Raw genomic sequence first — 14,102 nt, 5'->3', positions numbered from 1 at the left:
CGCCAGGGGCAGTGGGCCTTTAGTCTCGGTTGATTACACCAATCGGGACTAAAATGTTTATGGGTTTGTGGGTTTATGATTTGTTTTTCCTTTTAATTTAGTGTTTTCCATTTAATTCTTTTTTCATTTCAAACATATTTTACGCTGCTACATATTATACATGCTATGCATATATATAAATAGAATTTCTCGTACGACCATTCACACACACACACACACACACACACACACACACACACACACACACACACACACACACACTCACTCACACAGTTTGGTACATACAATTTCTCCAACAATTTGTAGACCATTACATTTATGTAGGCAGCTTGTAATGAAATTCTCCTTTGGGATCTATGATCTGGTTGAGCAGAAATTCCACTATTTCCTTTTGAATCGCTTGTACGCTATCCTATGGTAGGAGCTGATCCCGCATCTCCCTCATCTTTAAAGAAGAAGATCAATATGTATGTATTAGTTGTGTGTTTATATATTAGATAATGATGTTAAAATTATGAATAGTGTTCTGGCAAACGTATCCATTGGAGTCTATCATTTTTGCTCCTTTCGGACACCATCATGCGAATGTTCTCGCAAACTTAGTATGCACATAAATTAGTCCCCGGCGCCTGCTTCAGGGCCTTTACGAGAATATAGAATTCAACCAGATAATAATTAGTCAAGCATTATAATGGTATTGAAACTAGAATTAAATAGATGCGTAGACGTAGCTAGTACTTAATTACCTTGGGTCACACCCATTTCAGTTGTTGTTTTCATTGGCCTTCAACCTGTTTGATGAACTTTTGCAAGCCCTACCCGCAGGCAAAGAAAATGAATAAAGGAGTTATTAATTAGTTGTTATCAGGAAATGAACTAAAGAGGCCGACATATAGTGCGATAATGATTGAAATTAGCTATCGACCATCCACCTCACGATTGCATAGTCATTATACTCTTTAAATAGTGAGTCCAGTACTTGAACTTTTCCCTCGTCAACTTCAATATTAGCAGGATCCAGTGAAAACTGCCTGCGCACACGTTTGTATAATTAAGCTGGCATGTGCATAACTCATCAACTACACTTATTAACATCTAGTAAGCAAAAACAGAATTTATAGCACAAGACAGTGTCACTCACCCGAAGTTGTAAGGAAGTACTATTTCTGGTTGGGTATTTAGTCGCACTAAGAACTCTAGCAAGCTTTTCTCTATGTCTTTTCGATCCCATTCACGTGACCATGTCTCTTGACTAATGGTATTTGGGTCAATGAACACAATGCCATAGTGTCCAGCTCTGTTCATTTCATACATCTTCATTCTGCATAATACCATAGAAAAGAATATATAGTGAGGATAATTACATGTAATGAACAAGCACTACAACTAGCTAGAGACTTAAATTACAGAAAAAAATCACTTACAGACAATAGCAACTGACGAGAGATTTGTCGAGTGCGTCTTGATTGAGTAACAGATACATTTCTTCAAACTCAACCAACAACTCTTTTTTACGGTAGTAATACTCTGCCTTGACGTTCACCATGAGGGATTCTCAATCGGTAGTCTTTGCTTCTCTCACGTACCATTCATGCAATTCATACATTCTCGTTGAGAGCTTCGGGATATGCTCAGGCTTGACCATAGGTTGGCCGGGGACATATTTCCATTTTAGTTGCTCCTCTGTAAACGCTTTGCAGTCCTCGATGCCCAGGAGTTGTTCTAGAGTGATACCGGCCTCTTTAGCGTGCCTTCTATGATCGTCGGTTACTACCCGCTCCTGATCGGCGGTACTCACATGTGTTTGTAGCCGGGGGGGGGCATCGATTGCATTGCCTGTTCTCCCTGCCGGGGAACAGTTTTCCCACATGTTTTGCCAGCTGCTTGGCTCGAGCTCGAGCTCGACGCCCTTTTTTTGCTTGATATGACTTCCTGATAGGGTCCCTATGCTTGGCAGCTGGTTGAGCATTATCAATAAAGTGTTGTATGACATGCTCAGGCTTGCACTTCAGCTTCGTTTGGGGTTCGGCTTCGTTTTCCTCGTCAGTTGGGCTAGCACTTCGGCTTCGTTTTCCTCGTCAGTCAGGTCGTAAGGCAACCTCGGAAGAGGCTTGAGGCTTGGACCATATCTGAAGTTATTTCCTCATGTGGTACCGCTAGCCGACGTAGCTACGGTCCTCTCTTCCATTGTTGCTGAGGCGGCGGAGACGACTGACGCGGTGCCTGACAAGGAGGAGTAGTCTACTGAGGCGGCGGCAGACTTGGAGGTGCGGGAGTCTGCTGAGGCAGCGGCGGACTTGGAGGAGCGGGAGTCTCCTGAGGCGGCGGCGGACTTGAAGGAGCGGGAGTCTGCTGAGGCGGCAACGGACTTGGAGGAGGAGCAGGCTGACGTGGTGTCCGTGGCCTTGGAAATATGATGCAATCCTTTCTCCATAGAATGATAGGATGTACGACATCTCCCAGTGTGTGCTTGTCATCACCTCCAGGAATGTCAAGCTCTAGTCCCGAATATCCTGCCACCACTTCATCAACCCCGACACGAGCATAGCCAGCTGGAATCAGATTGCAATGGAAGGTTGCTTCAGGGGGATTTGTATAAGCATAGCCATCCGCCACCTTCATGGATATGTTCTTCACTTTTATGTGTAGCTCACAAGTTGTTGTATCTATGATATCATCCACAGGGTATCTATCCAGCAGTGCATCATCGCCTGGGGCAGAACTCACGCTACTTCTCGGCGAGGATGGGACGGTGTTGTCCAATGCTGGATCCGCTAGCTGCTTCCGCTGCTGAGACCCCCTTTCCTGGCTAAGTGAGTCGATTTGCTGCTGCTGCCGCTTGAAAGCGAGTGCCAACTCCGCGTGCTTTGATTCTACGATGCGAAGACGTTCTGCTTCCTGCTTCCTCTGCTCCTCATCCAGCTTCCTCTTCTGCTCCTCCTGCTGCTTCTTTCTCGCACGGCTTCTGTAGTCGGCGTCAGTCCGAAAACCCCTCCAACCACGGAACAACGCCTTTGCCTCATGTTCCTGTCGGGTCTTCAGGATTATTCAAGGCACGCGTAAGATCGTCGTTCTCTATGTTGGGCGTGAACACCCTCGTTCGAGCCTCTTCTATTGCAACAAGTAAATCTGAATCGGCTCCTTTAAGACTTGCCCGCTCCAAAACCTCGCATGTCTCTGGGTCCAATTTCCCCCCATGCGCATAAAGCCAAGTCCTACACCTAGGGGGCGCTCAATGTAACTGGAGTGACCCCTGCATCCATCATCTGTTGCTCAGCGAGATCCCATTTAGGGCGGGCCACCTCCTAGCCACCTGGCTCCAGCTTATGGTGCCACTGCTTTTTCACGACATTAATCTTGTTTTTTCTCGACCATTCCTTAGCTTACGATTCCTTGAAGTTCATGAAAGCTTCCCGGTGATCTCTTGCCTTCTCTAGTGTTCCCTTAAATTCTAGAGTCTACTTTCCTACTTTGAGTACGCGGCCCATATAGTTCTCTTGTGGTTGTTGAATGCTACCGCCATCTTCTTAAGAGCAGTTTTCTTGACTTTCTCTAGATTTGCATCTGTCAAATGATCTGGTAGGGTTAAATGTGACATGAGCGATTCCCAAAGCAGATTTTCTGCTCTTTGGTCAACAAAAATAACATCTGGATCACCCTTTGCTAGCTTTTTCCATTCTTCAACGGACATCGGGATTTGGTCCCTGACAATAACTCCGCATTGACGAATGAACATCTTCGCAATCTTCTCAGGTTCAAGCGGTTCGCCATTAGGTTTGATGGCATCGATGTTGTACTTTATGCCATCTTTCATCTTTTTGGCCGGGCCTCAAACTGCCCTGCTGCTTGTAGAAGATTTGCTCGATCCGGAGGGCTAAAAGAAGATAGATCGATTCGTTAATATATATACAAAAATCAATTAGAACATGTGATGATCACCAGATGCCTTATATAAATGGGCCATTTGAATTTCTGTCCCTCACTCGAACCACCTAATCAGATATACCCCTAATTCGAAAGCCTGCTCAAAAAGGCCCCTCCGCCATGAGGTGCCCTTACAGAAATGCCCTTCTACACCGTTGCCATCCGGTCAAAGAGCTTTGACCATCATAAAAAAATAGCAAAAAAATCTAAAAAATCTAAAATATCGCGAGATCGAAAATACTCATGTGCGCAAGGTGTGTGCAAATTTTCTTGCTATTTTGACATTCCAGGAGCTCGTGGAGAGGAAAAACAGTTAATCTATACACTTGTGAACAGTAAATTTGAAATAAAATAGCAAGAAAATTCAAAAAAAAATATGAATTTTTTTGGCATCATGGGGGCTTGGGTGGACAAGGTGCTTGCATATTTTTGTGATCGAATGACATGCGACGAGCACTAGCAAAAAATAACAAAATAGTCATTTTTTCCAAAGTTTTTTCCCAAGCCAAATTTTGTTTTTTTCTCCGCGAGCCACTTTGATGCCAAAAATTTGCACGCACCTTGCAGACACGAGCCACTTTGATGCCAAAAATTTTCATATTTTTTTTGAATTTTCTTGCATTTTTTTAATTTACTGTTCACAAGCATATATATTTACTGTTTTTTCTGTCCAAATAGCACGAAAATTTGCACGCATCTTGTGAACCTGGGTACCTTTGATCCTACAAAATTTCAGATTTTTTATATTATTTTGCTATTTTTTTCAGGACGGTCAAAGCCCTTTGACCGGCTTTGACTGGCATTGACCGGACGGTAACGGCGCAGAAGGGCATTTCTGTAAGGGCACCTAACGGCGGAGGGGCATTTTTGAGCAGGCTTTCGAATTAGTGGCAAATGTGAGTAGTGGGTTCGAGTTAGGGACACAGATGTAAAAGATCCTATATAAATATACCTCGCCGGTCTTTGTTATTTGAAGAACAATATTTCCTTCGTCATGCATGTTCTGGACTACAAAGCATGGCATTGCACGCGAGTGACATTGCTGAGGCTGGTCATAATGGGAAGTAACTTAGAAAATTATCTGTATATGTTACTAGTCTATCTTATATCTTATATTTACTAATTGGAGGCACCATATAAGTAACCACGTTAATCCTCGGTAACTAAGAAAACTAGTCATCCGATAATCAAATTAAGTATTTTCCACCGTTGGATGCGATGCCTGAAGGAGTCCTAGAATTTTGTCCCACCTTAAACCATCTACAACAGAAAAAACAGTTCACAAAAAATACAGCAGGAGTCCTCGAATTCTGTCCCACCTTAAACCATCTACAACAGAAAAAAAATAGTTCACAAAAAATACAGCAGTAGTCCTCGAATTCTGTCCCACCTTAAAACATCTACAGCCCAAAATCCCCTAAAAAATCTACAACGAAGAAAAAGCAGTTCAAAAAATATACAGCGAGAGAAAAGAATTCATCTCTGGCACTCTCCTTCCTTCACTGATACTCCTCCCACGTACAGCCTAAAAAAATAACCAACACACCGAGCCCTAGCACTGCTCCTACTAATCCTGTTCTCCTCCCGTCCAATCATAATCCCTTGAGGTTAACCCCCCGACGCAACAAACCATACCAGTCCTGCTCCTCCTCATGTCCAATTTGATGTCTTCCGTAGCAGTCCTCTAAAATGATCCAACTAGTATTACTAACTACATAGTGGGTAGTAACATTCTATGGTATCATGCAAGTTCATTTATTTAGATGCAGACTCATTTTAATTTGTGATGCATTATATTACAGTATCATTTTTTATGAGAAAACTCCAATTTTATTCCCTTCCAATCGCAGCACTAGAACAAACATCGGAAGTAACAAAAATTGCATCTAGATCCATAGACTACCTAGCGAGGACTATAAGAAATGAAGCGAGCCCAAGACGCGTGGCTGTCATCGCCCCTCCCTCGCCGGAGCCGGGCAAAACTAGTTGTAGTAGAAAATCGGGAACACGTCATGCTAAGGCCCCATAGGACCAACGCAACGGAACAACAACTGCGGAAGAGTAGTATAGATCGGAAAGATCCAACCTGAAGACACAAGAACGTAGATGGACGATCAACAGATCCGAGAAAATCCACCAAAGACGGATCCACTGGAGACACACCTTCACATACCCACCGGTGTTGCTAGACGCACCACCTGGGCGGGGTTAGAATGGGAAAACCTTTTTCTATTTCCAGTGAGCCTCCGCCGTCTCGTCTTTCTGAGCAGGACACAAACCCTATCAAAACTAAAAACAACATCTGAAAAGAAAGCCCTCCTACCGTTGTAATACAGTAACATATTACTACCTCCATTCCTTTTTACTCCGCATATAAGATTTGTGTCAAGTGAAATTTTAAGAACCTTGACCAAAATTGTATAAAAAAATATCACCATCTACAATACCAAATATACATAATATGAAACTACATTCCATAATGAATCTAAAGATATTTCCTTGGCCTTGTAAATGTTGATACTTTTTTCTATAAGTTTCGTCAAAATAGAGATATTTCGACTTCAGACAAAAGTTATATGCAAACGAAAAAGAAACAGAGGAAGTATATTAGTACAAACACCCCTCTCCTGATTAATAACTACTCCCGCCGTCCCATAATATAAGAACATTTTTCAACCTTTGTTAGCTTGAAAAACGTTCTTATATTATGGGACAGAGGGACTTGTGACATAAATATACTCATCTTGGGTACGCTCTATTACTACAAAACTTATTATCAGCCTGACGATGAACAGTACACTTATCCACTAATAGTGAGTCATGGCACAAAAGGGTGTGGTGGAACAGTGCTGCTAACAGAAGATCTTTATGTTCATGCAAGTTGATACATCATACTGTACTACGTACCACTTGATACCAATGCATGCTCATCCGCAGGGGTGCATGCATGGACTCAGGCCATCAGCAATGACAGCCTTATACAGTGCTTTAAATGACATCATAGGGGTGCAGGCATCGACTCAGGACTCAACAAGTAGCAGAGACTTCAATGTACTGCTACGGCTGCTGGTCGGTCTTGCATGTGTTCCCAAATTAAGCACCATGAGTACTACTACTTTTGGCAAAAAAAAGAAGTACATTCAAGGTTTATAATTTATATTGGAAAAGAAGGTTGAATAGTACGTCAAAATCACACTGAACTAAAATTTATAGAAATTTTAAGTGTCAATCGAAATATACTAAATATGTACAAATAAGGTTTACTCTTCATTTCAACTGGTGGAAAACATAAGTCAATCATCAAATCAACCTAGCTCCAAGTTAATCATTTGACATCCGCATGGCAATATGGATAATCAAGCATCAGAATTATCTTGGGGTGGTAATTATTTCTGCAAAACTGCAAACCATGTACTCAATTGTGCATTACCGCATGTCTTGCAAATTCATTATGAAGGCATGAGGCTGCACTTTCTGACATGTACAAGTGAACTATTGGTTGGGGCCGCCATTGCGGGCCTGTTGAGAGGAAGTTGTCTGTGTATTTCTCCCTCTTAAAAAGAACACTGCACCCCCGCCGCCCTTGCGAGGCAGAGCCATCCTGCGGCGATTGCGCACCCCGGAGGAGGGAACGAGAAGCCTTGCCGCCGTTGACACCGCACGGGCTTCGCCCGACAGTGCCAACCTGCGACGGCGAGGAGCAGGAAGGTTGGCATCGTGGAGCTAGGGTTCACGCGGGTCGCTTGCGGCAAAGACATGGGGACCAGTTTTTTTTCGTTAGACCATGGAACACTTTTACCTTTCGAACTCGTGATATTTTGAGTAAATAGCATTAAATGACCACATTTCGATCTAGGTTTAGCCGCCGAGCCACATTTCGAACTCGCGTTGTGGTCAAGCTTATTTAGCCGCCGAGCTCCTAGGTAAGTCAGGTCGCGCTGCCACGACCTCGGTCGCCGCGGCTGGTTGATGTCGGGTCGCGCCCTCTCTTGCATGCCTTCCCTTCAGGAGACGAGGTGGCGCTCTCGGGCAGAAGTGGGGGAGGCCGCAAGGGCAGTGTGGAGTTCATGGTTATTTTGGAAGCAATTTTGCTTTGGATTTTGGTGTGGCTGACATGTGGGTCACGCCGGTCCGCAAACTGACAAACTTTACTGTTCAAATAACGTTGTTAACTTTTGTGCCACATGGACCTGACGACTGTCATAAAATGGTTTGAACTTAATCAAATGATTTATCAGTGAAACTCAGTAGTTTATTGAAATATCGAACCAAATTTGGGGTATGTTTCTAGTAATTGTAAAAAAATGATAGTTTTTCCGGAACCCTGGCCCCAAATTTGATAGTTTTATGCTATTTACTGAGATAATTTTAAACTTTTGGTTTTCACTAGTGTTGTTTTTACTATTCACTCTTTTAAATTTGAACTGTGCTGCCAATCTTTACTTTCATGCAAGTTGAAGAACACCATAGTACGTACCATTTGATACCGATGACAGCCTTATACTACGGTGCTTTAAATGACATCGTACGGGTGCATGCATCGACTCAGCACTCAACAAGTGGCCGAGACTTCAATGTACTGCAACGGCTGCTGCATGCTTGTCCGTCTTGTATGTGTTCCCAAATTAAGCACCATGAGTACTACTACTATTTTTGGCCAAAAAAAGAAGTACGTTCAAGGTTTATAATTTTTACTTCCTCTGTTCCTAAATATAAGCCTTTGTAAAGATTTCACTATAAGCCACATACGGATGTATACAGATGCATTTTAGAGTGTAGATTCACTCACTTTGCTCCCTATGTAGTCCATACTGTAATCTCTACAAAAGCATATATTTAGAAACGGAGGGTACAGTACGTCCAAACTTCACTGCAGCCGAGACTTCAATGGACTTCAATGCTCCGTCTGAAGGAGTATGGTGAACTGCTCGGTGCTAGCATGTGGCGACATTGTGAGAGCGTCGTTAAGAGGGAATCCAGACGTTTGGCATGCATGCAGCCAAAAGTTGAAAAGGCATCGCCGAGTCGATCTCTTCCTTGCTGCAGTCTACACCTCGCGCCATGGCCTCCACTTCGACCTCTCCTGTTGCTGCTGGTCTGGGTATAGTTTGACCGGCCGCCTCACTCAACTACCAGACCTTCTTCCCGGACGTAGGTGAGCAACTTCGCGGCCCATATTTTCGTTTATGTTTGCATCTGTGTCTAGAGGCAAACCTATCTTGGCTTGTGTGTTCTAGGAGCTTGCCTTATTGATTTAAGTTGGTGCCATGGATTTAGCATTGGATGTTGGTTTTCCTCTTAGGCACTGTAGCTTGCCGGGCACGAGGGAGGGAGCCAGCATGATGCCGGATAGGAGAAGCGCGACCTGGCTCGAGGACCTACCCGACGATATCATCCACAAGATACTCGTTCGGTTGCCGTCCAAGGATGTCACACGCTGCCGAGCCGTCAGCACGTCATGGTGCATTGCCACATCCACGCCCAAATTCATGCTCGACCACCACCAGCTCCAACCCTCGCTCCCGATTATTGATGGCCGGGGGCTGCCCACTAGTTTCGTCCTCTTCCACTCCGCCGGCACCAAACAACAGCTCTGGCCTTTCTCCCGGTGCGTCAAACACCACTCCGAGATTTGTCTTCATGGCGCCTGCGATGGCTTCCTCGTCATCTCGTGGCTGCACCAATTCTACATCTGCAATCCGGTTATCCACACGCATGCTCTCCTACCCCAGCCTCATGTGGAGCATGCCCTCTACAACACCATAATCGGTTTCTACCAGCACCTTCCAACTCAAGAATACAGGGTGCTCTGGGTCTCGGAACCATGGCACCCGTATAAATCCAGCTTGCACGTTCTCACAGTGGGATCCAATGTGATGAGGCATATCAGTGTCAGAATGCAAACACTCTCACCACCATCCATGGAACAAGAACATCAGTTACTGAAGGGATTGCGCTCTAAGTCGTGCTGTCCACCATCAGTGCTTCACCGTGGCAGCTTGCACTGGTGTCCTTATGATGCCAATGAAATTGGGGGACACAACACATATATTATTGTGTTCGACACAGAAGCCGAGTCATTCCGGTGGATTAGCAGTCCCACCCAGCTGTGCCATCATAGAAAGTTGTTCGACATGAACGGGATACTTGCTTTATGGGGCAGCTTGACTCCCAGCTTGACCGCTATGGATGTCTGGGCGATGCAGGATCACGTCTGGAGTTTCAAGTACCGGATTGACGTGTCAACGCTGGAGGTATCACGACAACTTTATTCAACCTCTTGCAAAAAGAAAAAGAGAACACCACTTGATTCAACAGTGCAATGGCTCAATGATATGGTTGTGTTGAACGACCGTGAGTTGCTGATCATGTTTAACAGTAAACATGTAATGCGTTGTGACATTGATGGCAACTTCTTAGAAATGGTGAACATCGGAAAGCGTCAATATTGTATGATGCTTAATCACTGCCGCCTCAAAGAGAGCATTATTCCAATTCCATCCAACTAGATTGGGATGCAAAAGGAAGATGACAAGTTTTCACTCTCCGCAAGGCGTGTCTGAATGTTCAAGGTTCCTGGTTTGCTTCCCCCTTGGATTTAGAGCATGTATTTTCTTCCTAGCTCTTATTACTACTTATCTATCAATATAACATGCACTTTCAGTATCTAGTGCTTACTATGATATCTTTAACGTCTGGCTCTTATTGTGATATCTTTTCAATTAATCGTCTAAAATATGGAGTATCTGTTAGCACTAATCTTGATCACTTTAGTGGAGTTATTGTCCAAGTAGTTAGCTGCTTGCACGCCGTTAGTTCAATAATGCTACATCTACGTAAAACGTTACGAAAGCTTACGTAACTTGACTAAATTAAATTCTCTTCCCCCCTGATTTTAACCGGGGGTGGGCCCCTTCCTCCCCCTCTCTCTAATCCCAGCCCACCATGTTGCTCTTTACGTTACTTTATGTTTGTGTTATACGTAGATGTAGCATTACTGCCGTTAGTTGGGCATGCCCGTCCGGCACGGATCCTGGACTCGGCATGTAGCCGGGTCGTGCAGCAGCTCATGGGCTGCATGCATGCATGTAGGGATTAGCTTGTTAGGTCGGTCAGTTAGTTAGCTAGATTAGTGCGTGCGTGCTTGGTAGCTACTCCTTCCGTTCCAAAATAGATGACCCAACTTTGTACTAAACTTGTGTGTGCACCGGGTCTAAAAAACCGTCCCTTTTGAATTGGTCTGTGCCGGTGTGCTGCCGAGCCACAAGCTTGTGCTGTAATAAGTGAAGCCGTTCGTGCGGCGAGGCATTTGTCACCGGAAAATACCTTATGTCCAGTTTGCTTCTTCTTCGACCTTCGTCCGAGCGAAAATGAGAGAGAGAGAGAGAGAGAGAGAGAGAGAGAGCTAGCTAGTGTTTGTCCGGCATTCGGGTCGCAGGAGGCTACTCGGCATTTGTCGCGGGATGGTTTGTCCCAACAATTGGTATTGAAACCTCAAGACTCGAGGCAATGGCGCGGCAGCATGGCACGGCGTGGTGCAGCTTGCACACGGCGGCATGGCAGCATGGAGGTGCTGTGTGGCGGCGGAGGCCACGGTGGTACAGTCATGCGTAGATGTGTGCGGTGATGTTGAAGGGAGGCGTTCAATATGACGGTCAACAATGAGTCGTGTCAACATTAGAAAGAAAATTGTTAGCACTAATCTTGATCACGTTATTGAAGTTAGTATCCAAGTAGTTACTAGCTGCTTGCATGAACTTAGTTGGGCATGTTCGTGCGGTGCGTATGGTGCTGCGTCATGTAGCCGGGTGGCACGGCAGCTCGTGGGCTGCATGCCTGCATGTAGAGATTAGCTAGTTAGCCGTTTAGTTAGTTAGCTAGAATAGTGCGTCCATGCGTGGTGGATAGCTAGGTATCTGTCGGGTATAAAAACCCCTCGCGAACAATAAGTTTTCATACATATATTTGACGCTACTACATATAGTACACGTTCATGCATATATACAACATAATATCTCTTACGATCCCTAATATCTATTTACCAAAATTACCTACCAACTCCCGATGGTATTCTTTGGTTTTAGATATGACCTCTTCGAATAAGAATCCCGCCAATTCCTTTTTAATTGCTCGTGCGCGATCCTTTGGTAGGAGATCGTCCCGTATCTGTTCGATCTAATTTAAAGAAGGAGGTCAATATATATGAATGAAACTCAACACAACTGATGGTAATAAAATAAAATTGTGACTATTGCTTACTTAATCGAAGTTTTCCTAAAATTATGCCCTTCTCACAAGTTGTCTGACGAATGAACTTGCAAACGTAGAATCCATATAAATTAGTCACGTCTGCCTGCCTCAAGCACTTTACGAGAATAGGGTTCAATCAAAATAATAATCAAGTATGATAATGGTATTGAAGCTAGAATCAAAGAGATGCGCGAACCTAGCTAGTACTACTTACATTGAGTGGTCGAAATCGCAACTCCTCTTTTCATTCACCCCTAGCCTTCTCGGTGAATATTTTCCAAACCATGCCCGTCAAATAAAAAGATTAAAGGAGTTATTAATTACTTGATATTAGGAAATGAATGAAAGTTGCCGATATAGTGCGATAATGATTGAAATTACCTCTGAAGCATTTCACTCAGGTCCGCATGCTTGGATGTAGAGATTAGCTGGTTAGGTCGTTTAGTTAGTTAGCTAGATTAGTGCGTCCATGCGTGGTAGCTAGCTAGGTATGCGTGCATCGGGTATAAAAACCCATCCTCTTAGTACTGGTCTGCGACAGTGTGTTGTCGAGGCATAATTTGTGCTAAAAAATGAGATTGTTCGTTGGCGTGGCACCGTTCGTGCGGCGAGTCATTTGTCGCTTGGATGGGTATGACATATATAGATAATTTGAATTCCATATTGAAGCAAGAATGACATATATAGTGTCTGACTATGCCATACTGAAGCAAGAAAATACAAATATACTCAAAATAAATAAGCAAGTAGAAATAGAATATGATCTTTTTTGTTCCAGTAACCAAACTATTATCAAAATAAGAAATTAAAAGCATGGTATGCAAACCGATCGATGCTAATGGGAAAGTAGAAAAGGAGGCACTTACACATATATGCACTCCTATGATTATTTGCTGAAGAAAATTACACTAGCATAATGTTGGTCCTCAGTGAGGCGCCGAGTAGCAGAATCCTTAGTTACGTGCCAGCGAAGTAGAGTGGGGAAGGTCGTAGCTAGACGCAGTGGGACTTGCAGTAAGAGGTGCAGCAGGATGTGCACCCACCGGAGTAGTTGACCTTACAGGCCGTGCACGTCGGCGACTCGGCGCAGATGCCGCACGAGCCGGTGAGGTTGCTGCAAGACCTTGTGCAAGAGCTTTCGCAGTCGTATCCACTAGGTGTTTGGGCCTTACACGAACTAACGCAGGGCCCCATGCACTTCGATTTGTACGCTGCGAGGCAGCTCGCGCATGCCGGCGACGGGTTGCAGTCTTCGCCGCACGGCCCGGTCCCGGCGAAGTTGGCGGTGCTGCATGTCGAAGTGCACTGCGACGCGCAGTCCGTACAAGCTGTCGCAGCGGCGGGCGAGCATCCCATCCCCAGCAGCACGAGGAGCAGCAGCACGGGCAACACATCTGCACTCCTGCTCGCTGAAGGCGCCATTGGTTAGTTAGCGAGCTAGTAAGAGTATATGGCGGAAGCGGTGTCCATATATCATTCAGGGATCCGGATATTTATAGTCATTAGATTACGGGCTAGATAGACCATGTATCTATCCATATATTTTTTTCCCTAAGGATTTAATTACCCATGGACTCAAGACGCGGATTTTTACGGCGTATATATGCACTCTGTTTTGGACGTCGGTTCGGGTGTGGTGTCTCGGAATTTGTAGGTCCGTGTGAGCAAGACATGTAATTAGTAGCTCGTCGCCGGTAACAACCCGTGGGCTTCCTTGGCCTTGAACCTTGAAACAGGCCATAGACCTGCAGCTTTTTATGCTTGAACTTGCCTTTAATGACTGGATTTACAAAATATATTGGTTCTAAAACTTGATAAATATGTGTAAATATACTGTCCTAATCGCATCCATAGACGTCGTATATTGTTTACTCTGGCTTTTGGCCCACTTGTCCTAATTCCCCAGGTTGCGACAAGTGGCGCGCTGT

The 14,102-nt window shown here is 44.5% G+C and overlaps 1 protein-coding gene across 1 annotated transcript; it reads left to right on the top strand.

Annotated features, from left to right (window-relative positions):
- The first annotated feature begins 9,266 nt into the window (after positions 1-9,266).
- LOC119321838 (F-box protein At3g57590-like) lies at positions 9,267-10,564 on the top strand. The gene has a single exon (XM_037595364.1). The coding sequence runs from the start codon at positions 9,267-9,269 to the stop codon at positions 10,431-10,433; it is 1,167 nt and encodes a 388-aa protein (XP_037451261.1). The 3' UTR covers positions 10,434-10,564.
- Positions 10,565-14,102: the final 3,538 nt, after the last annotated feature.

The sequence above is a fragment of the Triticum dicoccoides genome, chromosome 6B (genome assembly GCF_002162155.2).
Source record: "Triticum dicoccoides isolate Atlit2015 ecotype Zavitan chromosome 6B, WEW_v2.0, whole genome shotgun sequence".
In the NCBI taxonomy this organism is placed as follows: Eukaryota; Viridiplantae; Streptophyta; class Magnoliopsida; order Poales; family Poaceae; genus Triticum; species Triticum dicoccoides.
The sequence above is the reverse complement of the archived record's forward strand: the minus strand, read 5'-3'. Positions and strand labels throughout refer to the sequence as shown.